This window comes from Tribolium madens, unplaced genomic scaffold (genome assembly GCF_015345945.1).
Source record: "Tribolium madens isolate multiple individuals breed KSU strain unplaced genomic scaffold, Tmad_KSU_1.1 Scaffold_96;HRSCAF=242;Tcas5.2_LG5, whole genome shotgun sequence".
NCBI classification, from domain to species: Eukaryota; Metazoa; Arthropoda; class Insecta; order Coleoptera; family Tenebrionidae; genus Tribolium; species Tribolium madens.
Window position 1 is genome coordinate 9,423,950 of NW_025401068.1, and position 27,050 is coordinate 9,450,999.

General features: G+C 31.3%; 5 protein-coding genes across 8 annotated transcripts; 4 read left to right on the plus strand and 1 right to left on the minus strand.

Moving 5' to 3' along the window:
• Positions 1–7,152: 7,152 nt before the first annotated feature.
• Positions 7,153–7,965, minus strand: LOC123013287 (sialin-like). The gene is made up of 2 exons (XM_044411720.1): positions 7,746–7,965; positions 7,153–7,693 (listed from the first exon to the last, which is right to left on the minus strand). The coding sequence occupies exons 1-2, from the start codon at positions 7,852–7,854 to the stop codon at positions 7,173–7,175; spliced, it is 630 nt and encodes a 209-aa protein (XP_044267655.1). The 5' UTR covers positions 7,855–7,965; the 3' UTR covers positions 7,153–7,172.
• A 4,645-nt stretch (positions 7,966–12,610) lies between these two features.
• On the plus strand, positions 12,611–14,286 carry LOC123013124 (sialin-like). Its single transcript, XM_044411475.1, has 3 exons — positions 12,611–12,746; positions 12,800–13,660; positions 13,711–14,286. The coding sequence occupies exons 1-3, from the start codon at positions 12,734–12,736 to the stop codon at positions 14,223–14,225; spliced, it is 1,389 nt and encodes a 462-aa protein (XP_044267410.1). The 5' UTR covers positions 12,611–12,733; the 3' UTR covers positions 14,226–14,286.
• A 341-nt stretch (positions 14,287–14,627) lies between these two features.
• Positions 14,628–20,213, plus strand: LOC123012794 (ATP-binding cassette subfamily C member 4-like). 3 transcript variants are annotated; one of them, XM_044410930.1, is made up of 11 exons: positions 14,628–14,736; positions 15,717–15,829; positions 15,887–16,120; positions 16,172–16,602; positions 16,652–16,808; positions 16,867–18,078; positions 18,129–18,468; positions 18,520–18,670; positions 18,729–18,953; positions 19,014–19,960; positions 20,014–20,213. In XM_044410930.1, exons 2-11 carry the CDS (start codon positions 15,744–15,746, stop codon positions 20,050–20,052), a joined length of 3,822 nt encoding a protein of 1,273 aa, XP_044266865.1. In that variant the 5' UTR covers positions 14,628–14,736; positions 15,717–15,743; the 3' UTR covers positions 20,053–20,213. The 3 variants fall into 3 exon arrangements, with proteins under 3 accessions (XP_044266865.1, XP_044266866.1, XP_044266867.1); XM_044410931.1 differs by having other exon boundaries at positions 14,661–14,732; XM_044410932.1 differs by lacking the exon at positions 14,628–14,736 and having other exon boundaries at positions 15,729–16,120.
• Positions 20,214–21,035: 822 nt separating this feature from the next.
• On the plus strand, positions 21,036–24,493 carry LOC123012796 (probable multidrug resistance-associated protein lethal(2)03659). 2 transcript variants are annotated; one of them, XM_044410933.1, is made up of 5 exons: positions 21,036–21,483; positions 21,984–22,072; positions 22,122–22,355; positions 22,405–22,835; positions 22,890–24,493. In XM_044410933.1, exons 2-5 carry the CDS (start codon positions 21,987–21,989, stop codon positions 24,305–24,307), a joined length of 2,169 nt encoding a protein of 722 aa, XP_044266868.1. In that variant the 5' UTR covers positions 21,036–21,483; positions 21,984–21,986; the 3' UTR covers positions 24,308–24,493. The 2 variants fall into 2 exon arrangements, with proteins under 2 accessions (XP_044266868.1, XP_044266869.1); XM_044410934.1 differs by lacking the exon at positions 22,890–24,493 and having other exon boundaries at positions 22,405–22,542; positions 22,596–22,711.
• A 245-nt stretch (positions 24,494–24,738) lies between these two features.
• LOC123012797 (probable multidrug resistance-associated protein lethal(2)03659) lies at positions 24,739–26,308 on the plus strand. Its single transcript, XM_044410935.1, has 4 exons — positions 24,739–24,874; positions 24,927–25,147; positions 25,200–26,146; positions 26,196–26,308. Exons 2-4 carry the CDS (start codon positions 25,054–25,056, stop codon positions 26,214–26,216), a joined length of 1,062 nt encoding a protein of 353 aa, XP_044266870.1. The 5' UTR covers positions 24,739–24,874; positions 24,927–25,053; the 3' UTR covers positions 26,217–26,308.
• Positions 26,309–27,050: the final 742 nt, after the last annotated feature.

Here is a 27,050-nt window from a genome sequence, read left to right on the forward strand (position 1 = left end):
TACTGTAGTGCTTCAACTTAATCTTTTGCAAAATGAAAATAAATTAAAATTATCATAACTCCAATGTCGTGTAATTAATAGAACATCTATAAACAAAACATTGAAATCAAACATTGCTTATTTGACCTATGGCCACTTTATATCCTCGTGTTATTTGTTCGGACATTGTCAAAATAATTTTTTTCGATAAACTTCAAGGCGTTATTTAAATTTTCTTGATAAGTTTTATCCTCTAAATTAAGTCGTTAAATCGCGACCTAATAATCCACTGAATAATTTTTTAAATCGTAGACAAAAAATTTGGAATCGTAATGAAGTTACACTTGAGTTCAAAAAAAACGCAAATTGATTTTTTTATAATGTAATTTGGCCTGTTAATAAATGCCAGCTTTTTGACGTTGTCTTTGTTAAGAATTCTCCCACACCTTTAGTGTAAGAGGGTAGGGGGTGGTGTGGCTCGAGCAGAGCCCACTGTTGGAACAGAGATTAGCTATCAAGCAAGCAACTAATCTGTGGTTGGAACGAGTTAGTATTAAGAGAGTATTAAATAAGCCTTGTAGCAACCGACAAATAAAGTTGTTATTGTTAACAAATCGTGTTTTTACTGACAAAGAATATACAGTCCACAATTTACGTTACAGTCTTTCTCACAATTCACAATCTCATAATTGTCAGGCATCTTCCAAACTGCTATCAAGTTTTCCATTTCGTTTTTAACACTGACTATGACACTGCACTGGCAAGACCACCAAATACAACATTTCTTTTGATAGTTTTCTAACCTTTTTGGATACAACCTTTTTCACACTATGTAAATCTCTGAAAAATTAGACAATTTTGTTTTTGACAATTTGCAATCAAGTGTAGCTAACAATGATTGTTTTCTTTCCTATATTTGTTTGTAAAATGTTTTGATATCTGTTTTACATTAATTTATTCTACTCCTCATTCATTGTAACAAAATGTAAATAATCGTAACTCGGCACACCTTAACTAACCCAAATAAGAATTTACGATAACTAAGTCATAAACAAAAAAATACTTTAAGTTACAGTGAACAGCATGTAATTATTTGAATTTATGATTAAAGTTGGCGTTGAGTTTTTGTTATATGATTGACAATATTGCATGTCACAATTCATCAAATTGAATTTCGTATGGTATCTTCAAATTAGAGCATAAAAAATGCCGTTTACTCTGATTATAATAATAAATTCAAATGATTACACCCTACTTGTGAAATTATTACCTATTACCTTCAAATGTGTTCACATATGCTTAATGTTTTTTTTTTCACAGAACTTTTGAAAAGTGTAATACATATAGGACGAAAAAATTTAGAGTGTAAACTTTGAGTTAAAAAAATTACTTACATTGAAGAATTGATGTATTTTTGGTAAACTAGTATTAGCTTCGTTATTTGTTTAAAGTAAGTTTTGGCTGCGAAAATAATGTGATGCAATAGAAATAAATGAATAAAAAGATAGAAATAGTCTAATTTTGTTAAATTTGAATCAAGAGTAATTTTAGAACAGAACTAAAATTTTTATTGCTGTTTATGAGATGTTCGATTGCCAAAAAAATTGACGTGAGCTATAACATACTCGTAATTTATCACTGTTATTGAAATGAAATCAAGTTGTAAATGCAAAAATTTCTCAGTAAACGGATGATCAAAAGTTTCTTATTATTTCAATTTGTTTACTTTAAAATAAGCATAGGAAGATAATTTGAATTATGTTTTTTCAAATTTGTTTTTTTGCGTTTGTTTGCTGTACGGTATTTTTTTAAGTTATAATAATAATGATTATTATAAACTATTAAAAGTGTATTGAAAGCTTATTCTTGATCTCTATACAACATTATTAGAGCACCTATAACAAATACATTCTTTTATTTATGTATTTACATTTTTATCAGACAAAATACGAGAGTAACATTTAAATATTTACGTTTTAAAAACTAATAATAATTATCGTATTATTTATTTAACTTCAAAACAATTATTACATTACCTTAATAAAAAAATTAATACTAAACACACTTAAGTATGTATCTGCACGTATTTACTTTGCAATAAAAGGAATTGGCAATAATTGGTAATCAAGCTATAATTGTCGGTGAGACATCAAAAGGTATAATTAAATATAAAATTTTCAAATTAGATATTGTTATTTATTACTAATTTGATGATTGTATTCTGGTAAAATCGAGGGTATAATATAATTTAGTTTTTAAATGTTTTTTTTATAAAATATAGACGTTTAGCATAAATTTAGAAAACCGTTTTGGAAAAAAAATATACAGGGTGATTCACGAGGAATAATGAGCCTGACCAAATTCTCGATGTCGCAAAGCAACTTGCGAAAGTGAAATGGTGGTTGCATCGAGAATTTGGTCAGGCTCATTATTCCTCGTGAATCACCTTGTATAAGCAATTTAAACAAATAAATAAAATATATAATACAAAAATAAAGAAATCTAAGAAAAAAACAACTATACATACATACCAGGTGAATAAAAAGTATGGAACCAAACATTTTTTGCTTAAAGTATTTATTTTTTGAATAAACTAATTGATGCGTGATAAAGTACTATAAAAATGTGATAATTTAACAAAAATAAAATTTTTCGAAATTTCCTTTTGTTTTTGAGTTCTACAAAAAAAATATTTTTTTAAATGGCAACCCACTATAAGATCATTTTTCTCATAACAGCTATACTCTAAGGATTACAACTATCTGCTTTACATTTAATTTTTTCAAAAAAATTTTTACACATAATTTGCAAATTTTGACAAAAAAAATCGCATAATTCAAAAACAAAACGAAAATACGATCACATTTTTTATACAAGGTGTTTATAAATGTCTGGGCATCAAGTTGGCTTTGCAAATTATGTCAACATGTTTTTGACCACCATTTGCCGCTTCACTGATATTTTGAATTCAGCACTTTCAATCCGTCAAATTTATCGGTTGAATTAAAGATCAAATGAGCAAAAATGAGTGTTTGTTAAGTGAAATTTAACGTTTGTCCGAGAAAAGTGTCTGAAAGTCCCATGAAGCTGTCTTGGGGGCTCCATTGCTCCATATCGTCGTCACATGATGATTTCTAAATGTAATCTCTTTGTCCCAAATTCGGGCTTCAGGGCTCGTCCCGGCACTTCAGAGTCTTCTTAGATCGGTAGGTAACATAACTTGAAGCTCCCAATAACTTTAACGCAGGATCCACATCCACAGGTTAAATTAAAAAAGTAAAGTTATGTTACTCGTCTGTCAAAAAGTTTCGTCGTTTGCACAATTTTGCTGTGATTTTGAGCAATTTTCATAGAAAACCAAGTATAGTGAAATGGAATTAGACACTGAACAGGCTGCACTCTTCATCTGACAAAGAATTGCGTACTTTTAGATATCGTGGCTTCTACAGGAAGAGCGATGGTTTAGCCCCAGACCCAGGTCGGATTCATGTGAAAAATACAGAATAAATTAATTGAGGAAACGATATTGGATCCARAWCGTTTTTAAAAAGYATTTATGAGATCCTTTATTGGATTATTTGAAGATGATTTTTCGCTTATAAATTTGTGAAGATGTTTTTAGTTTTAATATGCGGACTGATGACCGTTAACATAAAACTTAAAAGTGACAGGCACAGGCGACGAGACCGCTACACACCCACGAGGGGTGTATTACGTATAATCATCACAACAAGACGGCAAATTTAACAAAAATTGCAGAGGTAACTTGATGCCCAGGCATTTATAAACACCGTGTATTACTTTAATTTATATTAATAATTACTTTCTGGAGGCAAATGATTAAAAATAAAACCGCTTGGTTCCATACTTTATATTCACCCTGTATATTTAACATTGTCTTGGTTTCTTAGTTACTTGAGCAATTTTTTTTAAATTGCTATTCAAATAAAACATAACTAGTTTCATTGAAAAAGAGGTTTCAATAAATGATACACCACCAGCTGAGGTGGAAGAGTTCAAAGGCATTTTCTCTGTAGATGGTTTTCTTATTTACATATATGTTACAAATGGTCTATACAGTACAATAATACAGTTTTATTTAACATGTCATTAATTGTTAAAAAAAGTCAGGCGACATTTCGATAAAAAAATTCCAGGCTTACATTTGTATCATTTTTATATTATTGACTTTTTCATTGTGTGTTTAAATTGATATGTAAAATGTAAATATAAATTATAGACGTCTAATTAACACTATAAATATTTACTGAGAAATTACAGAGATTAAAACTGTATTATACATATTAAACCGTACATTATATGTATTTTGTCAATATAATTTTCTTTATTATTTTATTCTTTAGTATTTTCTTCTTTGTTTGAACCACTTTATAAATTCTGAGAAAGTTACATGAACCTTGCAGATAAATTTAATCCCTTTTAATTTAATTATTTTTGCGTTACCACACATTGCTTAGCTATAAATTTTGGCCATGAGTATCATTTTTTATAATATTTATTATTTATGATTTTAATACTTGATTTCGTCGAATTTGGTATTATAGGACACAGGATAAATAAAAATATTAAATTCGTCGCGACGTTTACTTTATTGTATCATTTTCAGGCAAAGAATTTTTGCTGGTTGAACAGTTGAACAAGCAGGGCACAGTTAGAGATGCATTGGCCATAAGGGCTATTTTATGCTGGATCTATAAAGAATATCATGGTTCCAAAATAGAATAAAACATTTAATTCATTAATTCATATGCGATTTAAAACAGTTATTTATTTATTTTCGAAAGGGTTTTAGGTATTCGAACTTATATCTCTAATCTACAGGCTGCTCAAGCATGTATACAGGTTGATTCTTATAATCTTCACCAGGAATATTTGGGATTGACGTATGCAAAGCTTTATTGAGGGTTAAGCAGCTTTGTGGTCGACCCACAGAACAGCTACAAAATAGAACGCCTACTTAATGGTTTTAAAAAGTTTCTTTGTGGCGTCATCATACGTCCGGCCCGTGAACTAGAAAAGGCGGCAATTTTGAAATATGTTTTGTTTCAATTTATTATTTTTTATTAAAATCAAATCAAAAATGCAAAATACATGTTTTAGACAAAATTTATTTTTAAAATACAATCACATTTTTTATATCACTTTAATTTACATTAATTATTATTTTCTAGAGGCAAATAATTAAAAAAAAAACCGCTTGGTTCCCTGTATGTATTTATTTATACCTTCCACTGGAGTCACCCTTTTTCGTGGACTATAAAACCACATTTTCGATGTGTTGTGGAAAAAGACAGATAGATCAATGGTGGTATTGGTAACTTCTGGTGAAAGGTCAATTTTCATCTGATCTGAAGAATGTTATGGGTTGAGAAAATTAAGAATTAAAACCTAAGTTTAAAAATCTTAACCACTTTTGGTACCGACACGGACGACGCATGTTTCCGCAACTCTTCACTGTTATATTCTTACGTGTATTTTTCTTTAATAAGCAAAAAGTTAGAAAGTGATGAACAGACTTTTGAACATACTGGAGCTTTTAATTTAGTCTGGCAAAAAGTGGCTCCTTTTCGGACGCGGAAACCGAAATAGAGGCCCAGATTTAAATGGGAAGCCCACCACAGCAAAACAAGTTCATTTGTGGAAACTCATTCTAAACAATTAGCAATTATTATCGTAGATTAGTACAAAAATCAATTTTACCTCAAATTCCAGGAATTTATCTTACAAACAAGACTCAGTTTTGTGTTTTTTCATTGATTGCGTTGACAGTTCAAATTTTGAAATCATGACCAACTTGTTTCAAATTTAAATCCCGCACACTTTACGCCGATAAATCAGATTTCTTTCTTTTATTATAAATCTAACAAAAAAAAGCTGGAACCTAAAGTTGTTGTTTATGTTGTGTGTCTACACCTATCGTCTACCTTTGAATGAAAATTTAAAATAAAAATAACATTCGCAAAAAATAAATAAACTTTATTATGAGAATGCTAATCGCGACCTCTGACGGCCGGACCAGAACTAAAATTTATCGAAAACGGTCTGGGCTATACTAGTCGGTTACCCCTGGGTCGACCGTACTAATTTTTCACTGCGTGTGGTACTACCCAGAAGATGTAGAAAAGAGCCGTATTCAAGAATTTTTGTGGTGGGCTTTTAATTTATTACAGGCAAAATTAATTACGACACCAAGAAGTTTAGAAGAAAATAAAAAAAAATAGAAAAGACGGTTTATTAAAATTTAAAATTGTGTAGTATCAAAAAAAAAAATTAAAATAAAATAAAAAAAGTTTTAATAATTTAAAAAAAATTGTATATCTTAGTCATCACTTTCACTATCACTGTCACTATCACTAGAAATGTCGCCATTCAAGTCAATGATTAAATCTTTCACATGATTAGCCCTATAGAAATCTTCAATGTCCACCACATGTCGCACAGAATTTTTCCAGGATTCCACAGTTGTTATTGCCACCTCGTGTCGAAACATTCTCAAAATATAGCTAAATATTTATTAAAATTAATTTCAATAATTTTTTGATGAAAGCCCAAAAACAAATTTCTGTTACGGACCATCTCTTCGTACAAACCTTTGAAACGTGCCTGTCCTAGGAAATGCAAATTTGTTTATGGCATCTCTACCGCAAGCCCCATGAACCACCGTGGGGGGTAAGCGGCCTATTCTATAATGAGTCTCAAATATTGTTGGTGACGACTTTTTTTTATAAATAGACCGACAAAATCTTATCACAGCTTCCCAAGGATAAATGGAAACAAACTGAGTCTCTTCCGGACTCAATAAAATAGTACGCAAAATAGTTATTTTAGGGACTCAGTCAGTAAAACCGAAGCCGATATAAAATTTTTATATTAAATATAATTTACTGTTAAGAAATTTTTGCATGAAATACAAAATAATTAATGAAAACACAATAATTTTTACTAACCGATGTCTTGACTTCAATGCAACACTTTAGAGAAACAATTTTTACTAACCGATGTCTTGACTTCAATGCAACACTTTAGAGAAACAAACAAGAAAATGTTTTTATGAAATACAAACTGAATTTATTTTTTAATAATAAAATGGAAGTTAATAATAATTATTTATTAAAATTAGATATACAAAGTATTTGGTAACACCATCACCATTTATTTAAATTTTAGTACATTCATGACTTTCTGTTGATAATTTCAGAGGAGACTTTTTTATTTTTAGGTTCTTCAATGTTATTTCTAAGATTCCATTTCTGAATACTAACGGAACTAAATATACAGTAAATAATACTTCCAACTAAATTAATTCCAATTAAAAGCCAAAAAATATAACGCCATTGTTCAAAGGTCGCATTTTTGTCGGTTATAAATGCTACTATTTTCGCAGATATATATCCCGTTGCAGCCCCACCAGTAACACCTAAGCCAAGAATGGTTCCTGAGTAAGTGGGAGAGATATCAATGCTGTTTGACAAAAATCCAGCTGTGGCAACAGATGTAAAACCTAGACTCAACGTGAAAACGATAACAGACACATTTTTACTATTGCCCCACACAATTTGTATAAGATAAAATATAATTGGAATACAGAAAGAAATCGATGTACACATTCTTCTTATAGTTAGAGCGCTAAATCTTTCTGATTTTTTCCATTTATCAGCCACATAAGCTGACACTACAGCAACAAAGTATGAAACTTATAAAAAAATTAGAAATGTTTATTATTATTACACAAGATAAGTACTTACCAAAAAAGGGTATGCTTGACAATAATCCATTTTCTTTAATATTAAAATGAAGGATTTGATTCATGTAAGAAGGTAGTTCGTTTAAAATTAAGTTAATGTTAAACTGCATGCAAATAGTTGCCACAATTATTGCCCAAACAGCAGACGAAGACAAAATATTTTTTCATGGCGTTTTATCTTTCTTAAAACTATTATTAATACCAACTTTCTTTGCTATAGTTTCTCGTTCCTTCACGCTAATTCTTGGATGTTTCTCAGGGGAATCGTAAACAAGGTAGAACCAAAAACATGTCCATAGTAAAGAAATAGCTCCAGTTATATAAAAAACACTTTGCCAATTAACATATGCAATTATGTAGCCACAAAGAGGTAGCGACAGCGCTGCTCCTATGTTAGATGCAAAAGTATGTGACATAAACTTTGATGTATCCGTTCCAGCCACCCATCTAACAGCCAATGGTGGAATTGCAGGCCAAGCTACACCTAGTGCTAATCCCAAGACAAATCGTATTGCAATTCCACAATAATAATTAATGTCGAAAGCAATGGGAGTTAGAATAGTCATTAAACTTCCAACTAGCATAGCTATGCCTATAACTGTTTTAGTTCCATATATTTCCGAAAGCCGGCCGCCAGGAATTGCTGTAAGTAAAAGCCCCCAGTAGAAGTAGCCCAAGATGCCATTTTTTTGGTGTTCATCCCAAACAAATTTATTTGTGAAACTTGTCGTAGCATTTCCGTCAGTACTTGATATCATATCCACTATTGCAATGGATATGTTTACTCTTATCATGTAGTTTACCATGAAGCATGTGATAACCATCAAGCAGAGAATTCTTCTACATTGTAAGAATTCTAGAAATTGAAGAGTAATTATATCATGACAATAAAAAAATTTACATTCTAAAATTACGGATGTAATATAGGTTTTTGTTTTTTGATTATTGTTTGTCTTAGTTGACTTAACTATTGATTATGGACACTTCTTAAAATCATAGCCGCTTTTCCCAAGAAAATAATTTTACCTGAGTTCAATGTTTTAGTTGCTAATGTTCTAAAAGGATTACATCGTTGAGTTTTCTGCTTCACATTGGAAATAACAAACTGTTTTCTGAAGACAGTAAACACCATTTTTGAATGTAGTTATTAATGGCAGTTTATAATGTGGATGAAAAAGATAGTAGTTCTATTATTATAACTATATACGTAATACAAATGTCATTAAAGTTAATATGGGAAAAGGTGTGGGTTCATTAAAAAAGTGCGTCAAAACGTAAACTCTACACGGTGGAAAGAAAACATTTAACAAGACGTTTAATATAGAAACCTATCTTCAAAGTCAAACTAAGCTGAAAACTAGAAACGTTTTAATGTGATATGACAGCAGCCTTCGTGCGTACAATTGGCGCTTTAGAAAACTTTCTTTTCAAACAACTAAAAAAATATTTAGCTGTTTGTTACAAAATTTAGATATCTTAAGTATTTGATTTATGTCTGAAATTATGCCATTAAGGCTTACTACATTACTACTTAAAAAAAACAGTTAATTTATTTGTTAATAAGGACACAGTATGAAAACATTCTTCATCAACATCTTCAAATTAAATTTTCTACCCAAAAATTTTAAAATTGCACAAATGTTACAATTTGTGGACAACATGACAACGGTGTTTCTACTAGGATTTGTCCGCGTACCTTGTCAGATGCTATTGGCGTATTGGCAAATGTTTCCATTTCACACTGTATAGAAGTATAGCTAACAATTACAAGATTATCATTTATCAATACATATAATTATAACCCCGTCTATCTAGGAGTTACACTAGACAGATCTCTCAGCTACAACAGCCACCTTGAGAAACTAAAACAAAAGTTAAAAACACGAATCAACATTTTATCCAAACTCGCTGGATCCGTCTGGGGGGCACATGCAAACACTCTTCGTATATCGGCTCTGGCAATGGTGTTTTCATCTGCAGAATATTGTAGCTCYGTATGGCTGAACAGTGTCCACACACAGAAGGTTGACGTCCAGCTTAACACTGCGATGCGCATCATTACTGGTACAATAAAATCTACACCAACAGATTGGTTGCCCGTCCTTTCTCATATTTCACCACCTGCACTTAGAAGAAAAGAACAACTGAAAAAGCTATGGGTGAAATACAAAGCGTTTCAGGAAAATTTTTCCATCTGGAAAGAACTATTATTCACTGAAAATAGACTGAAATCTAGAAGACCTTTTTGGACGGAAATACCACATATTGAAACTTTTAACATCAAAGATGAATGGCGCAGGCAGTGGTCCAATCTGGAAATCTTTAACAAGAAGCTGGTAGAAGATCCAACTCTTGCAGTACCCGGAATGGTTCAACCTAGATGGGTTTGGACGAAATTAAACAGAATAAGAACCGGTCATGCGCGATGTCGATCTATGTTGTTCAAATGGAACGCTGTTGAAAATCCAATTTGTCAATGTAAAGAAGCAGCAGAAACCGTAGAACACATAGTTGAAGAATGCCGATTGACTAAATTAGAAGGCGGCTTTACAAGAATCCTCTTGTTCTCGAACAGTGTAATTCAGTGGTTAAGCAAAATTAACAGTTTATAAAGATGGTTGTGAGTTTTGCAGCTGGGTAATTATACTGTACTAGTGCAAATTGAGTATCATTTATCAGTTGTACTAAGTACAATAGTGTAATTCACAGCTTTCTCATGATCAGCGCAACTTATAATGAAATATTATGTATTATTTTGTCATTTCAAATGAAATGACTCTATTTTCTTAACGGCAATCAAAAGTACATGAATTTGTAGAAGCTCAAAAAATTATTTTATAAAAATTAACATATTAAAAGCAAATTTAATTAATGAATGAAACGTCTTAAAACTCCCTAAAATGAGATGTTGTTGCTGTTTATTTGTATAAATAAGATGTTGTTTTGTATAAAACGTTCACCACGACTTGCTGTTACAGTTTACATAAAAATTATTTAAACATTTCTTATTTGTCATTGTGACATTTTATCTTCCGTAGACACATGTTTTAAGTTTCTAAGCTTGCTTGATAGGCAGACTCTTTGAACGCATTGTACAAACGTCACCTGATGAAACTACATCCCACACTAGAAAAGTTATTAATAAATAGTTTAATGTTGCCAACTGCCGCTTTGATCAAAAGTTTAATTAAACGCATAGTATTTGTTGAAACTTTATATGAGTCCACATTTCCTAGTAAGCAATAGATAGATCTCTATAGTTTGGTGAAAAGCCTCGGTTCGAAGCAATTCACGTCTATGCTAAAATTTATGTCGTGTTTCCGGATCCTGTTGTACAAGTCGAAGAAAACCGATTAAAATTTCGGTCAATTACCGAATGCGGTCAGCTAAAGTAGSAATGAGGCCGACTGGCCTCGAGGGCGTTCGAATGGCTTGTCGATACTCGAAGTAGATGAGGTGCCGATTTGTCCAGTCCCCAAAGGACCTTTGCTCAATTCCGGTTCGTGCCGACGGTTCTCGTCGTAAGGATGTGATTTCAATTTGAGATTTTTGTTTCTTTCGATAGAGTTTATCGTTTGATCGAGTGATTGCGTCCCTGTGGAAAAACGAACATAATACGTGTCTAACTAATCTCGTCAGAGTTGATTATTGTTCAGATTCTAGAATTTGCCTTGCTGAATACGAAATCTTGACCTTCTTTTGGGTCATTGTGAAACTGAAATGAGGTGAATAGCGGGTCCTGCCACCGCTACCGTCATAAATATAAATAGAATGAAATAAAAAGTCGCCTTTTCAAATTTATGAAGRAAGTTTCCAATTAATAAGGTTTTCGGAGTCGAGTTGGAAAGCAATAAGAGAAATAGCGGCGAAGATGGAGGAGGACAGTCGATGGGAAGTCAATCGAATTAAGGACGTGCTTAAAAACGCTTTAGGTGCTGCAATGCATTTAATTTTTCGTTCCATNTATTTCTTGTACACAATTATTACCTCATTATCTGCACTAAAATGAGTATTTTTAACAATGTTTACTAAGCTATTATAGTCAAAATTAAATAACTTTCGAGAACTAGTAGATATACTTAACTACGATTCGATTATGATGCACAGATATAAACAGGATGGGCCTCTGAATTTCAGGATTTCTCATTGCACTGCAACCATATTCTTTATTTTTTTATCTGCTTTGTGTTCTTTAGAGTTTCACAGAAATTATTTGCTCCAGCATTGACGAATAAATAAAAAATATCAGTAATTCGAGTAAGTCGATTGTGCATACCTACCTGTTTATGTGATCATATAATACATGGGTACTATCAATTCCTGATAATAAAATAGTAAATACATATACAAACACTTCTGATAAACTATTATTTGGGGTATTTTTTTAAAATATTACATTTTTTTTTAAACATTTTTGTAAGTTTTCACTAGAGGTTTTTTTCGAAGTAAACTTGACATTTTAATGAGAATTTTGTTTTCTGGCAGTTTTTAGAGTTAAATTGCCTAAAGGAAACAAAATTCGAATTAAAAATGTCAAGTTTTCTTCGTAAAAAAAGCTTGAGTGTAATTCGGTAAGACAATTTAATGAATACGTAAATCAGTAAATTAACAAATAAGGTGTAAATTAGTTTATTTAATTTAATGGAAAGTACTACTAGATTCAGACGCTTTCAAAAGTTAGGTTCCGTTTTGTCGCTGTAATAATTAGGGCAAACTTTTGTCGCTGTCATAGTGACAAAAACACCGCGGCTTATGGGTTTTTTAAGTGTTTGAAAAAAACTGTCAATTAGAAAACTTGCTGAACAAATTTGTAAAATATCAATTGTGGCATGAATTTACAACAAAAATTACATGATAACTTGCGATTACGTTTATGACTGCCATTAGTTCCATTGTGTATGGGCTAGTAAGTTACAAGGACTAGTAAAGGTGTAAACATAGTAATTAAATAGGTAGCACAGCAAATAAATTTTCACAAAATTTATTAAAATGCCAACTTGTGGTACAATTATATCGTTTTCCTGCCGAAAGTCACTGAATTATTAATTTTTTTAGAAATCCTAACATGCAGTCAAATTTTATCCTTAATGGTTATAACAAGTTTCATGATTCATCACATGTTAAGAGTAAACATCTCAATAGCTATAGTTGAAATGGTGGTCAAGACTAATGCAACCAATTCAAGTGAAGAAAATTTTGGACCAAGATATGAATGGAATGAACGTGAAAAAAACGATTTGTTTGCATGGTTCTTTTGGGGTTATTTAATTACTCAAATCCCCGGTGGACGCTTTTCGGAAATAGTTGGTTCAAGAATTGTTTTAGGTGTGGGAATTTTATTAGCGAGTGTTGCAACTCTTCTTCTTCCTTTGTTTTGCAACATCAATTACTACCTAGTAGTGGTGGCAAGATTCTGCATTGGTTTGGGATTAGGAGTACACTGGCCTGCTGTGCCACCCATTGCAGTCAGATGGTCGGATTCTTCAACAGGAAGAACCATGTTCATGACACACTTATTTGCGAGCTCTTTAGGGGCGGCGATAATATTGCCCGTTTCTGGTTATCTAATAGCTTATGTGGGGTGGCCGAGTGTGTTTTATGTCACGGGCGCAATAGGTGTTTTTTGGTCAATATTATGGTTCTATTTAATATATGACTCACCAGAACAACATCCTAGAATAAGCATAAAAGAAAAAGAAATTTTAGGAAAAAAAATTCATAATGAAATAACTCCACAAGTACATATTCCGTGGATAAAAATTTTAACTTCTTTACCAGTGTGGGCAATTGTAATAGCTAACGCTTCCATTTGTTTTGGTTTTTACATTATATTTAACCATTTACCGACATACATGAGTTCAGTCCACAATGTTAAAATTGAGAAAAACGGATGGCTTTCCAGCTTACCACATTTAGGTGAGTTTCTTCTGGACAAATTTGTTATGTTGGTTCAAATTTTATTTCAGGAAGATACATTACAACTATTATAGTTTCATACATGGGAGCAAGAATGTTACAAAACAACAAATTCTCAACAATTACAATTAGAAAATTTCTCAGCGTGGTGTGTTGCTGGAGTGCTGTTTTATTATTTGGAATACAAGCTCTTTTTGGCTGTTATTATTATGTGACAAACTTTGTTTCTATTACGTTCTTTATTTTCTTGAGTTTGTCTATTCCTGGAATGATTGTTAATATCTTAGATATTTCTCCTGCATTTTCTGGTACTATTATAGGGTTTAACCAAGTTATTGTTTGCATATCAGGCATTCTTTCTGCGAATGTTGTTGCTGTTTTTACAGCTAAGAAACAATCATTCGAACAATGGAGATATATTTTTCTAGTTGTAGCTATAGTTAATTTTTTGGGTGGTTTATTTTTTTTAATTTTTGCGTCTGCTGATGTACAAAGTTGGAACCCAAAACAAAATGTATCTCAAAAGGAAAATACGCTATTGAATGAAAACAACCCCGAAGAGTAGTAAAATATGTTGTGTTTATAATTATATAATTATTTGTTAAATAAACAAGATTGTGTAATCTCGAAAACCTTTGAAAAAACGCGGGTATTCCCAAGTACTCATTGCGCACGACAGATTAATTTTATTGACCGGTTTTCGGAACTAAGAACTATAGGCAACCATAAAAGTACATTAGTTTAGGGGAAAACCGATAATAATTTTCATAAACATGAATGACTTTCTTCAATACCCACGTTGCAATTTTATTTTAACAGGATTTTAAAAAGTTACAGTTTGTTACTACACGCTAGAAACGATCTGAGTTATCTAGTTCATTTTGTTAAATTTTCGCAACTAACATAATATTACACAATATTGAGAATTGTTACAAAAAAATTTGAAAACCAACTATTATAAGAAGTGGAGTTAATTCGAAGTACGATAGTTGATGGTTAATGTTTAGTTTATAACATTCATTGCCCCGTCGGCGTCGGGTTGTGTTCAACAATTAACTTTAAGTGTTATTAGGTAGGTATGTACGATTTTTAAAGTATGACCTAAATAATACATATTCGCATTTATGTTATCAGAATAAAACAGAACATTTTAGTTATTTTTAATTTATGAAATAACAGTTTTATTGCCTATATACATATACTGAAAAGAAAATTGTACAATACAAACTCACCTTCTGCCATCTATGTTTCTTGTGAAAAGGTGTTTGTAAGAAACCTATAAAATAATTTAACAATCTACTTATATTATTTTTTAATGCAATGCCGTGATGTAATGTTTTCGCTGGAAATTTCGAAATTTTATAAAAACTGTACTCAATACTTACAAACTATAAAAATAACATTTTGTACGCAACATAATCTATTTACTTTCATAATATTAAAAAAATGTCTAATTTAATTATCATTAGATATAAATTTCATATATGTAGATTATGTATTTAGATATATATTTTACATAAATATAAATTTTATGCAAATTTCATATTTTACACTGGCTTTTAGGTAAAATGCAGTAATTCTAAGTATTAGTAAAGACACTTTTTGAATTTAAGGGTATATAATGATTTATAAAATTATAAATTAACTATAGCACTTAAAAAATTTAACACGGTCTCAGGTCGTGGTAAAAACGCCAATAGGTACGTGCAATTAATTTTGAATTTGGAGAAGCATTTTCTACAAACTGATAAGATGATTTTTATTAAAAAATCCACTATATGCTTTATCTTCATGAGTGCCTGTATCCTTCCGGATAATACCTTATGTTTTATATATAATAATTTTCGATTTAGAAAAAACAGAATACTAGAATTCTTAAATGAACGGAAGGAAGTGATTAAGGTACATTTATTAATTATCTGCTTTATTTTAATCTTTCTATTCTTTCATTACTTCTAGCCTATATTTTATATAATAATTTACAGCTAGTAATCACGTTTTATAATTTTTGTTGAATGATCTTCTAAAATCTGAATGACATACATTTTTTTTATAGCATATCTTTCTCATCTATTTATTTACAATGGAAGCAAAACATGCAGTTAAAGTTCAACAATTAAAGAAACACCCTAAAGAAAACTCGAATCTATTGTCAGATCTTTTTTACTGGTAAAAGTCACATAAATACCTACATTTAGTGTACATATGCCTGTAAATATATTGCAGCTGGACAGTTCCAATATTTAAAACTGGTTTTAAAAAGGGATTGACAGAGAAAGATATCTATCAAACTTTGCCAGATCATCGGTCCACAAAGTTGGCAAATAAACTAGAGCGAGCATGGAATAGTCAGAAAAATAGAATCAATAAACCTTCTCTTTGGAGAGCAATATGGAAAGTTTTTAAATGGGACATTATGCTTTCGATACTTCTTTATTTCATCACAGAATTTCTTCTTAAGTAACGTGTTTTGTTTAGTCTTTAAGAAACATTCTCAAGATGTTATTTCAGAATCGTTCGTCTTGTGGCCCTGGGAGTATTATTGGGTTACTATTCTCCTAAAGAATCAGAAATGGATAAGAGCGACGCAATTATTTGCGCTTCAGTTATAGTTATTTCAAGTTTTCTTTGTGAAATATTAGATCATGCCTACATATTTCATTTCCTACAATTAGCAATGAAAGTTCGAGTGGCCTGCACCTCTTTAGTTTATCGAAAAGCACTGAGGCTTAGTAAAAAAGCATTAAGTAAAACAACTGTAGGGCATATAATTAATTTATTGTCAAACGATATGCAGAGATTGTCCGAATTTTGGGGAGCTTATCATGCTCTTTGGGCAGCGCCTCTTCAGGCCGGTGTTATCCTTTTTTTACTATATTGGATTGCAGGGCCAACGGCTTTAGTTGGAAATATTTTTCTTGTGGTACTTACACCGTTGCAGGGTAAGTACAGGGCGTCTTTTAAATAAAAATTAATATGTGTTGGTTACAGTGTTTATGACCAAAAAAACTGCCAATTACAGATTCAAAATATCTTTGAAGAGCGACGAACGAATACGTTATATGAGTGAAATTATCTCTGGAATTCAAGTTATCAAAGTTTATACTTGGGAGTTTCCATTTGTTAAACTTATAGACTCTATTAGAAGGTATTTTGGTTTTGCCACAAGTCACAATTTAATTAAATCCTAATTACTACATTTTTAGAAAGGAAATGTATTTCATAAAGATTGCCAACTTTTTAGATTCAATCACAATTGCTTTTGAATTCTTCTTTGATCGTACGGCTATATTTATTTGTTTAGTAACTTATGTTTTACTTGGAAACAATCCAGATGCCCAGTATGTTTTTGTACTTGCTTCATTCTATGATTTGATGATGCAGTCAGTTTCATTGTATTTTCCTCAAGGGCTTACAATAACTCTTCAAGCAAATGTGGCTATAAAAAGGTTTGAAAATTTCTTCAATTTAGACGAAATACAAAACAAGATAGTTACATCTGAAGAAATTGGGATTAAAATAGAACAAGTTTCGGCGAAATGGTCCGAAACTTCAAACCAAAATACTTTGTCAGATATCAAGTTTAACTTGGAACCAAAACAACTAGTCGCGATAATTGGACCCATTGGTAGTGGAAAATCCAGTCTACTGCAATTATGTTTAGGTGAATTATCGCCAAATAGAGGTGCTGTACAAATAGGCGGTACAATATCGTATGTAAATCAAGAGCCGTGGCTGTTTGCTGGTTCCGTCAAACAAAACATACTTTTCGGACAACCTATGGTTAAAGAGAAATACCAAGAAGTGATCAGAGTTTGCGCTTTACAAGACGATATTGCCCAATTCCCTTACGGCGATAATACAATCGTGGGAGAACGTGGAATTCTTTTAAGTGGTGGTCAAAAAGCTCGAATAAATCTTGCCAGAGCAATATACAAAGACGCTGATATTTACTTATTCGATGATCCCTTGTCCGCCGTGGACGCAAGCGTTGGCAAACAAATTTTCCACAATTGCATTTTGAATTATTTAAAGGGCAAATGTACAGTTCTTGTAACTCATCAAATCCAGTATTTAAATTTTGTCAATAAAATATATTTGATGGTAGATGGAAGCGTCGCGGCTGCTGGAAGTTATAAAGAGTTGCAAGCATCGGGTGAAGATTTTACTAGACTTTTGAAAGAAGCAGAAAAAGGCGATGAAAGTGAGGAAGAATCGGTTATTGAAACTAAAGTAAGCAAAGAAGATAAGGTACAAGATGAAGAGGAGGAAGTTTGGATAAAAGGAAAAGTTTCTAAGAAAGTTTACTTATCTTACCTTCGAGCGGGTGGAAATTATTTCAATTTTGTTGTAATTGGTGTTTTATTTATTATGACCGAGATTTTGGCGACTGGTTCTGACTACTTCATTACCTTCTGGTAGTTCTGTATTATTTCAAATGATTCTTATTTTTTCAATATTTTTTAAGGGTGAATTTAGAGCAAAGAAGAATTGCTGAAAACAAAACCAGTAACGACACTTTATCATCTGACCCTGTAGATTCTTTTTTCACAAATGAAAATTGTATCTATGTTTACACAGCTATAATTGGGGCTTTAATAGTGTTCTCCATTGTCCGTTCAATGTCTTTTTTTAAAAGTTGTATGACAGCCTCCGTTCGTTTGCATGACAAAATGTTCACAAGTATTATAAATGCCTCTATGAGATTTTTTTATACTAATTCCTCCGGAAGAATACTCAATAGGTTTTCCAAAGACATGGGAAGCATAGACGAGACTCTTCCTGAAGTGTTTTTAGATGGCCTTCAGGTAGATATTGGAACAAACTTAATTTAAGAGAAAATATTAATTTACTTTTAGATGGCAACGGCAATTACTGGTACCGTTTTGGCCATATGCATTGTAAATCCTTGGACCCTCATTCCTAGTATCGCAGTTGTTATAATAATGTTGCTTATCAGATTTGTTTATCTTTCTACTAGCAGAGACGTGAAAAGGATGGAATCTACAAGTACTTAACAAAAATTTATTAATAATTTTTTTCTCCGTGTTTTATGTAATTGTTCTAGATCGGAGTCCAATTTTTTCACATTTAACTGAATCAATGAAAGGTTTAACAACAATAAGAGCTTACGGTGCACAAGAGGTTTTAGAAAAAGAGTTTGAAACTCATCAAGATATACACACATCTATATTTTACATGTATTTAGGAACTAACAGAGCTTTAGGTTTTTATTTGGATACAGTTTGTGTTTTGTATATTTTATTAATTACAGTCATAGCTTTGACAAAAGGTCAGTAAACTTATTATTCTTATTCAATTCAAATAAAAGTAATACTAATCATTTTTAAAGAAAGCTACGCTGGAAATGTTGGTTTTATGATAACTCAGTGTATGAGTTTGTCTGGCATGTTTCAATGGGGAATTAGACAGTGGAGTGAAATGGAAAATCAAATGATTTCAGTTGAAAGAATTAAAGAATATATAAATGTTGAACGTGAAAAAGAAACTAAAACTAGAGACCCTCCACAACAATGGCCTGAACATGGCAAAATCCAATTTAAGTCTGTCTCTATGAGATATTCTTCAAATGATCCATACGTACTTAAAAATCTCAATATTTCGATCAACCCTAGGGAAAAAGTTGGAATAGTTGGTAGAACTGGTGCTGGAAAATCATCTCTAATTGCAGTACTGTTCCGTTTGGTGGATTTTGAAGGCAGTCTTTTCATTGACGATCTTGATACAAAAGAATTAAGTTTGTTTTCGCTACGGTCCAAAATTTCTATTATACCACAAGAGCCTATATTATTTTCGGGAACTGTGCGTAAAAATTTAGATCCGTTTGATCAGTACCAAGACGACCAAATATGGGATGTACTAGAAAAAGTAAAACTGAAAGAATTCATTGGTAACTCTGATCTAGGACTACACAGCAATTTGGCAGAAGGCGGATCAAATTTCAGTGCTGGTCAAAAACAATTGATTTGTTTAGCTCGAGCATTACTGAAAGATAATAAAATTTTAATACTTGATGAAGCCACTGCTAACGTTGATCCATACACCGACGAATTGTTACAGAAAACTATTCGAGAAAATTTTGAAAATTGTACAGTTCTCACTATAGCACATCGATTACATACTATAATGGATTCTGACAAAGTACTAGTAATGGATGATGGCAAAGCAGCTGAATTTGATCATCCCCACGCACTGCTACAAAAGAAAGGAGTTTTCTTTGACTTAGTCATGGAAACGGGAAAGGCGATGGGTGCTAATTTATCGGAAATAGCCCAACAGGTGATTTTTATAATGGAAATTGGCATTTTTACTTACATTAATCCCTTTTTTAGAATTACATAATGAGGCGTAATTATTTGGAACAATCGTAAGCACTTACAAAGTATTCAAATCGCTGTGATACATATGACCATATGTACAAATAATTTATTCAATGTCTTGTTTATTAATAAAATAATAAAAAATGAAAACTGTAGTATGGATTATGTAAAGCCAACTTCTGTGCAAAAATAAATAAATTTTTGTAAAATAACGACAATTTATTTTTTTTAATTTACAAGTACCTATGTACATACATACCTATGTATTTCATAAAAATTGTGAGTCATAAAAATCAAATGTTTGCTATTATGCTTGGTATAATCTCTGTTTAATGTTTTTTATTTTATTAGTTATCAGTGTTATCACTATTTTACTCTTATTTTATTTTTATCTACATTCTACAAATGCTATCCTACCTTACCCTGTATCAAGAGTTTTATTTTACACACGGCACATGAGACACATTTTTAAACAGATGGGCGGAAATCTTGAGTATCATTTTCAAATACCATCGGACACATGATAGATTTTCTGTTTTTAACCCAATCCAAATCTCAGTCTTATGGGTATGTATTGTGTCTTTCAAGTCTCAATCAAACCACCCAAAAAGCTATGAACAATAATTTTGTTTTTTAATTTTCTACTAACTTCACAATTAGTAGTTTTATGAATGGACTCTACTTTTTGCATATTACGGGTAGCAAATCAGTAATCACTTTTATTACTGCTAGACTGCTTTAATAAAGGTCCATGATGACTTTTTAAAGAAAACATTGACCTATTTAAAGTTACGTAAAATTGTCTATGGCTTGAGATTCGTAAACTTCTTAGCAAATAAATAATAATTCCGACCAGCTGCTTTATTAATGTTAACTGGTGACTGATGTATTCGTTATTCAGTAATTGTAGACAATGTAATTAACTTAATTCACAATAACAATAATAAATTGTACGTCATCTTTGGGGTTTGTATCTGCCAAATTTCATAACAGTTCACACATTTTAATTTTTCGTAGTTCACCAGTGGCTTAGTTGGTTAACAGTATTTGTTTAATAACTCCAAGGTTAACAACACAAACGAACCAAATAATATGAGTAATATGACCTGTTGGAATTAAAGGCAATTATTTTAGCAGCAATTAGATAAAAAAAAAACGACACTGATTCGTAATTACATCACAATTTTATCTTATTTAAAAACAAAGTTTTTCTGTTTTATTAAAAATGCGGTATACAGCTGATTACCTACCTCTTCAGTAGTAAGCTTGAAGTGGGGATGAACAAAAGTAAGAAGATTGTTTTCCAAGAATGTTCTAACGACTAGCCTGTCTAATATTACGCAATATTGTCTGATTTTAGATACGTGAATTTGTCTGAAAACACACTTTAATTCAAATCAGCTGTGTTCGCTAAAGTGTTATCTGGTGACTGATGTGTAATTCCTTATTAATTGACACTAAAACTCCTACATTATTTCCCTGGTTAGTATTTATTTATATTAAATAACTAGGTACCATGTAAACCATTTAACTACTGAAATGTTGCCCAAAATTAAAAAAGAAAAAGAATTTTTTTTCGATTCATAGTTAAAACTGTTTTCATAATAAAATATGCCAATTGTAAATATAAAATTCTAATTCATACATACCTAATTACAATTACTCAACTTATGTAACTGAAAAAAACTACCTAAGTATAATACATATGTATGATAGTTCAAACAGCCGAATAGATCAAACTATTTCATTCAACTATCGTTGCTTGTGATAAGGTAAAGGCTAAGCGTGATTTTATAAATTACTAATTTTAATATCTAATTTTTTACGTTTTGTGACATGCGATTTTATGGGTTCAATTTTTAGTGACTACAAATAAAGTTTTAAAACAGCCACGTATTTTTCAAAAATTTCAAACTCATCATATACGCTCTAAAAAACTATAGGTTGGTATTTTTTACAAAACAGAAATCTATCTGTTTTAGAAAATGAACAATAAAATGGACCATAAAGAAAACAAAAGGGAAATACATCCCCAGCTAAATTCTAATTTTCTATCAAAACTGTTTTACTGGTAACTCACAACAAAGTACAAATATTTCCCATTAACAGTGCTCTTCTAGTTGGACATTTCCTATGTTTCAAAAAGGACTCAAAAAGGACCTATCTGAAGAGGATATTTACCCAATACTAGAAAAACATAAGTCATATCAACTGGCAAATCAGATAGAGAAAGAATGGTTTAGACAACAGAAATCAAGTACAAAACCATCTTTATGGAAGGCAATATGGCATATTTTTAAATGGGATATACTTCAATATATGGCTTTATATGCTTTTTTAAATTGGTTTATTAGGTAATTTTTTTCAGTGACATTATTATAATAACATTTGCATTTCTGACAGAATTGTTCGACCCTTGGCTTTGGGAAAACTCATGGGTTATTATTCTTCTAACGAAATAGATTCTTTTAAATACAACAATATCATTTATGCGGCCGTTATAATTATTACTACGCTTGGAGACACTCTAGTCTACAATATGTATGTAATGCAATATTTACAAGTGGCAATGCAAGTTAATGTTGCTTGTTCAGCTGCAATTTATCGAAAAACTTTGCGATTGAGTAAGGAAGTTCTTAGTGAAATTTCAATAGGACATACTGTTAATTTACTAACAAATGACATGAGACAAATAACAAATTTTTGGCGTTGTTTTAATTCTGTATGGTCATCACCAGTTCAAACTACTATTGTACTTTCTTTGCTTTATTTAATGTCTGGACCTACAGCATTAGTTGGAATGGGTTTCGTTATAATTCTCATTCCGTTACAGTGTAAAGTGTACATAATTGCTACAAGAATACTTTTGATGATTTGAGACGTTTTAGTATTAATGAGCAAGAAAGCTGCTGTCTTTAAAATAAAGTCTGCTTTAAAAAGTGATGAAAGGATTCGTCATATGGATGAAATAATTTCAGGAATACAAGTTATTAAAGTTTATACATGGGAGCAACCATTTATTAAACTAATACAAGTTCTTAGGAGGTATGACGGTAATTTATCTATGCATCTTTTTCGTAAAAAAAATTACAGACAAGAAATGGGACTGATAAAAGTTTTGAACTACATAGAGACCTTGCTGTCTTCATTTACGTACTTTGTTAATCGCACTGCAGTTTTTCTGTGTATATTGACATACGTTTTAATAGGAAATAATCCAAATGCTCAATATGTTTTTGTTGTGTTTTCATTCTACGCAGTTTTAATGTCAACATTAACAATGGCACTACCTATAGCAGTATCAGATATTTTAAAAGCTAATGTTTCTATTAAACGAATAGAAGATTTCTTAAATTTAGAAGAAATTGAAACCAAAATTACATCTACGAACGAAACCGGTATCAAAATTGAAAATGCAACTGCCAATTGGACACAAAATACACAGTACAATATAACATTACAAGACATCAACTTTAACGTTCTTCCCGAACAAACAGTTGCCATAGTTGGATCCGTGGGTAGTGGAAAATCGAGTTTATTGCAGATGTGTTTAGGAGAAATTCCTTTGATTAGTGGTGCTGTACAAATTGGTGGAACAATTTCTTATGCTAATCAGGAGCCTTGGCTGTTTGGCGGCACTGTGAAAGAGAACATCTTATTTGGCCAACCTATGATGCATGATAGATATGGAGAAGTGATCAGAATATGTGCCTTAGTTGATGATTTAAGCCGCTTTCCTTATGGAGATAACAGCATTGTTGGTGAGCGTGGTATTCTTTTGAGTGGTGGCCAAAAAGCGAGAATCAATCTTGCAAGGGCGCTCTACAGAGAAGCAGATATTTATTTGCTTGATGATCCGTTGTCAGCAGTTGACGCTAAGGTCGGAAAACAAATTTTTAATAACTGTATCAATGGTTATTTGAAGAACAAATGCACAGTGCTTGTAACGCATCAAATTCAATATCTGACTTTGGTAGATACTATTTATCTGTTGTCAGAAGGTCGAATAATATCTTCTGGTAATTACAAAGACCTCCAAGGATCGGTAACTAATTTTAGTAGACTTTTGGAAAATAGTGATAATGAAGAACATGAAGAAAATTTGGAACAAAACACATTAATTAAAGATTACAGGAAGGAAAATGAATCTGAAGAAAAAAGAGCTTCTGGAAAGGTTACCGGAAAGATTTATGCCACTTATCTACATTCTTTCGGATCATATTTCACTGTTATAATAATTTTACTCTTGTTTATTTTGACAGAATCGTGTGCAACTGCGGCAGATTATTTCGTTACATTTTGGTAAAAATTTTTTCTGAAAAAACTTTATCTACTTTTTTTTTGAATAGGGTTAATCTGGAACAAAAAAGTGCAACCTCGAATGTAACTGTTACCGCCTTTGAAGAATTATTTTTTACAAACGAAAATTGCGTGTATTTTTATTCCTCAATAATTGGTGCTTTAATAATATTGACAGTACTTCGAGCACTGTCTTTTATTAAAGCTTGTATGCATGCTTCTATTCGCCTACATGATAAAATGTTTGCAAGTGTTATAAACGCATGTATGAATTTCTTCTACAAAAATTCTTCTGGAAGAGTACTAAATCGGTTTGCAAAAGACATTGGTAGTATAGACCAACAACTTCCAGACTTAATTCTTAATACACTTGAAGTATGGACACAAGATATGTAATATAAATTTTAAGTTGTTTTCTTTTAGATAACCTTACAAATTTGTGGTTCTATTATAGCAATTTCTGTGATAAATCCTTTAACGCTACTGCCAACACTTGTGGTACTTGTCGTTATGTTTTTTATCAGAAAAATTTATTTGGCAAGCAGTTTGAGTATAAAGCGAATGGAGTCTACATGTAAGAGAATTACAGTCATTAGGTAAAATAAAAAAAAATTGTTTATAGGTAGTAGCCCAATTTTTGCACATTTGTCGGAATCTGCAAAAGGCCTAACAACTATTAGGGCACTTAAAGCAAATCAAATAGTTGAAAACCAATTTTATAATTTACAAAATTTACATACCTCAGTTCATTACATGAATATAAGCGCTAACAGAGCTCTTTCCGTATGGCTTGACTGCGCCTGTGTCTTTTACCTTCTCAACGTCACTGTGTTTGCATTAACAAGGGGTAATTTTGTTATACCTATTATAAAGAAATATCTGGTGATTTTAATTTTTAGAAACATATGGAGGCAATATTGGTTTTGTTATTACTCGCGCAATGGGTATAACTGGACTATTTCAGTGGGGAATACGAATGTGGAGTGCAATAGAAAATGAAATGACTTCCGTTGAAAGAATTGTTGAATACACAAAAATTGAACAAGAAAATGATAGCAAAAAGGAAATTCCTTCAAGTTTATGGCCAGATGCAGGAAAACTGGAATTTCGATCTGTCTACATGCAGTATTCTGCGCAAAGTCCATATGTCCTCAAGAAATTAAATTTTTTGGTCAAATCTAGGGAAAAAATTGGAATCGTTGGTCGCACTGGAGCTGGCAAATCATCTCTCATTCCAGTGTTATTTCGTTTAATCAATTTTGAAGGCAATGTCTTTATTGACGATGTTGACACTAAAGAAATTTCATTGTCTTCCCTACGATCAAAAATTTCAATAATTCCACAAGATCCTGTTCTTTTTGCAGGATCGGTACGAAAAAATTTGGATCCTTTTGATCTTTATAAAGATAGTGAAATTTGGGGTGTTTTGGAAGAAGTACAATTGAAAGACTTTGTCAGCAATTTACCTTCAGGGATGTTTAGTAAACTATCAGAAGGTGGTTCCAATTTCAGTGTTGGTCAAAAACAGTTGATTTGTTTAGCGCGAGCACTTTTAAAGAAGAACAAAATATTAATTCTCGACGAAGCTACTGCTAACGTTGATCCTCAGACCGATGAGCTTTTACAGAAGTCGATAAAAAATAACTTTGAAGATTGTACAGTTTTAACCATCGCTCATCGTTTGCATACAATAATGGATTCTGATAAAGTTATAGTAATGGATGATGGATTAATTGTTGAGTTTGATCATCCAAATCTACTATTAAACAATAAGGGAGTTTTCTATAATCTAGTTATGGAAACTGGGAAAAGTATGGGAAAAAAATTACTCGAAACAGCACAAAAGGTTTGTATGCTTTGTAAAAATTTTTCATAAATTATTTTATTTTTTACAGAATTATAACACCAAAATGTGATGGATGATCAACAATTTTGTATTTATATGGAAAATGAATATTTTATTTTTATTTATTACAGCATACTATACTTAAATAAAATTTATTCAAATATGTATTTTAATCATAATTATGTTTAAAAAATAAACAACTTTTTCCCAACCTTTACCAAAGTATTTAATTTATTAATATTCTATTTTGATAAACTGGACTAATGTGTAATACAAATATAATTCTAATGATTCAGTTTTATTCATTGACATAATTTAATAAATTTCCACTATTCCAAATTAAGAGCCAATACGATGTAGTATTGAAATTTGTGTTTTTACCATATAAAATTTTGATATTCTTTAAACTCCATTATTATTCTAGTTGATAGCAATTTAGTAAATTCAAGGTTTTAACTCAAACGAATCAGATAGTGTGTCCTGTCGGAATTAAAATCTAATTTGTAAATAAAAAAGGTCGCTGATTCGTAACATTAGTGCATTTATTAACTTGCATAATACAAAAATGCCAGGTATTTAATTGTTATTGCAATAATTGTAGTAAACAAAAAATATATTATAAAACCACCACCAGCGTGGTTGATGTAGCTTAACTCTTGTGATCCAAATTTTTTTTGGAAATAATTTATATCTTGGAGAATTTAAGAATTGTTGAATCATTATTTCACCACTTTTTATATAAATTAAATAATGCAGCACATGATAAGAAAATGTATTTAAGCACATTATCTATTAACTGGAACAATAACTTGAAGTCACTGAAGTATTTATTCAATTTTACCTTTATTTGCTTTACCAACATTTAAATATGAAAAGCGATTATACTTTGAATTTATGTAGATAA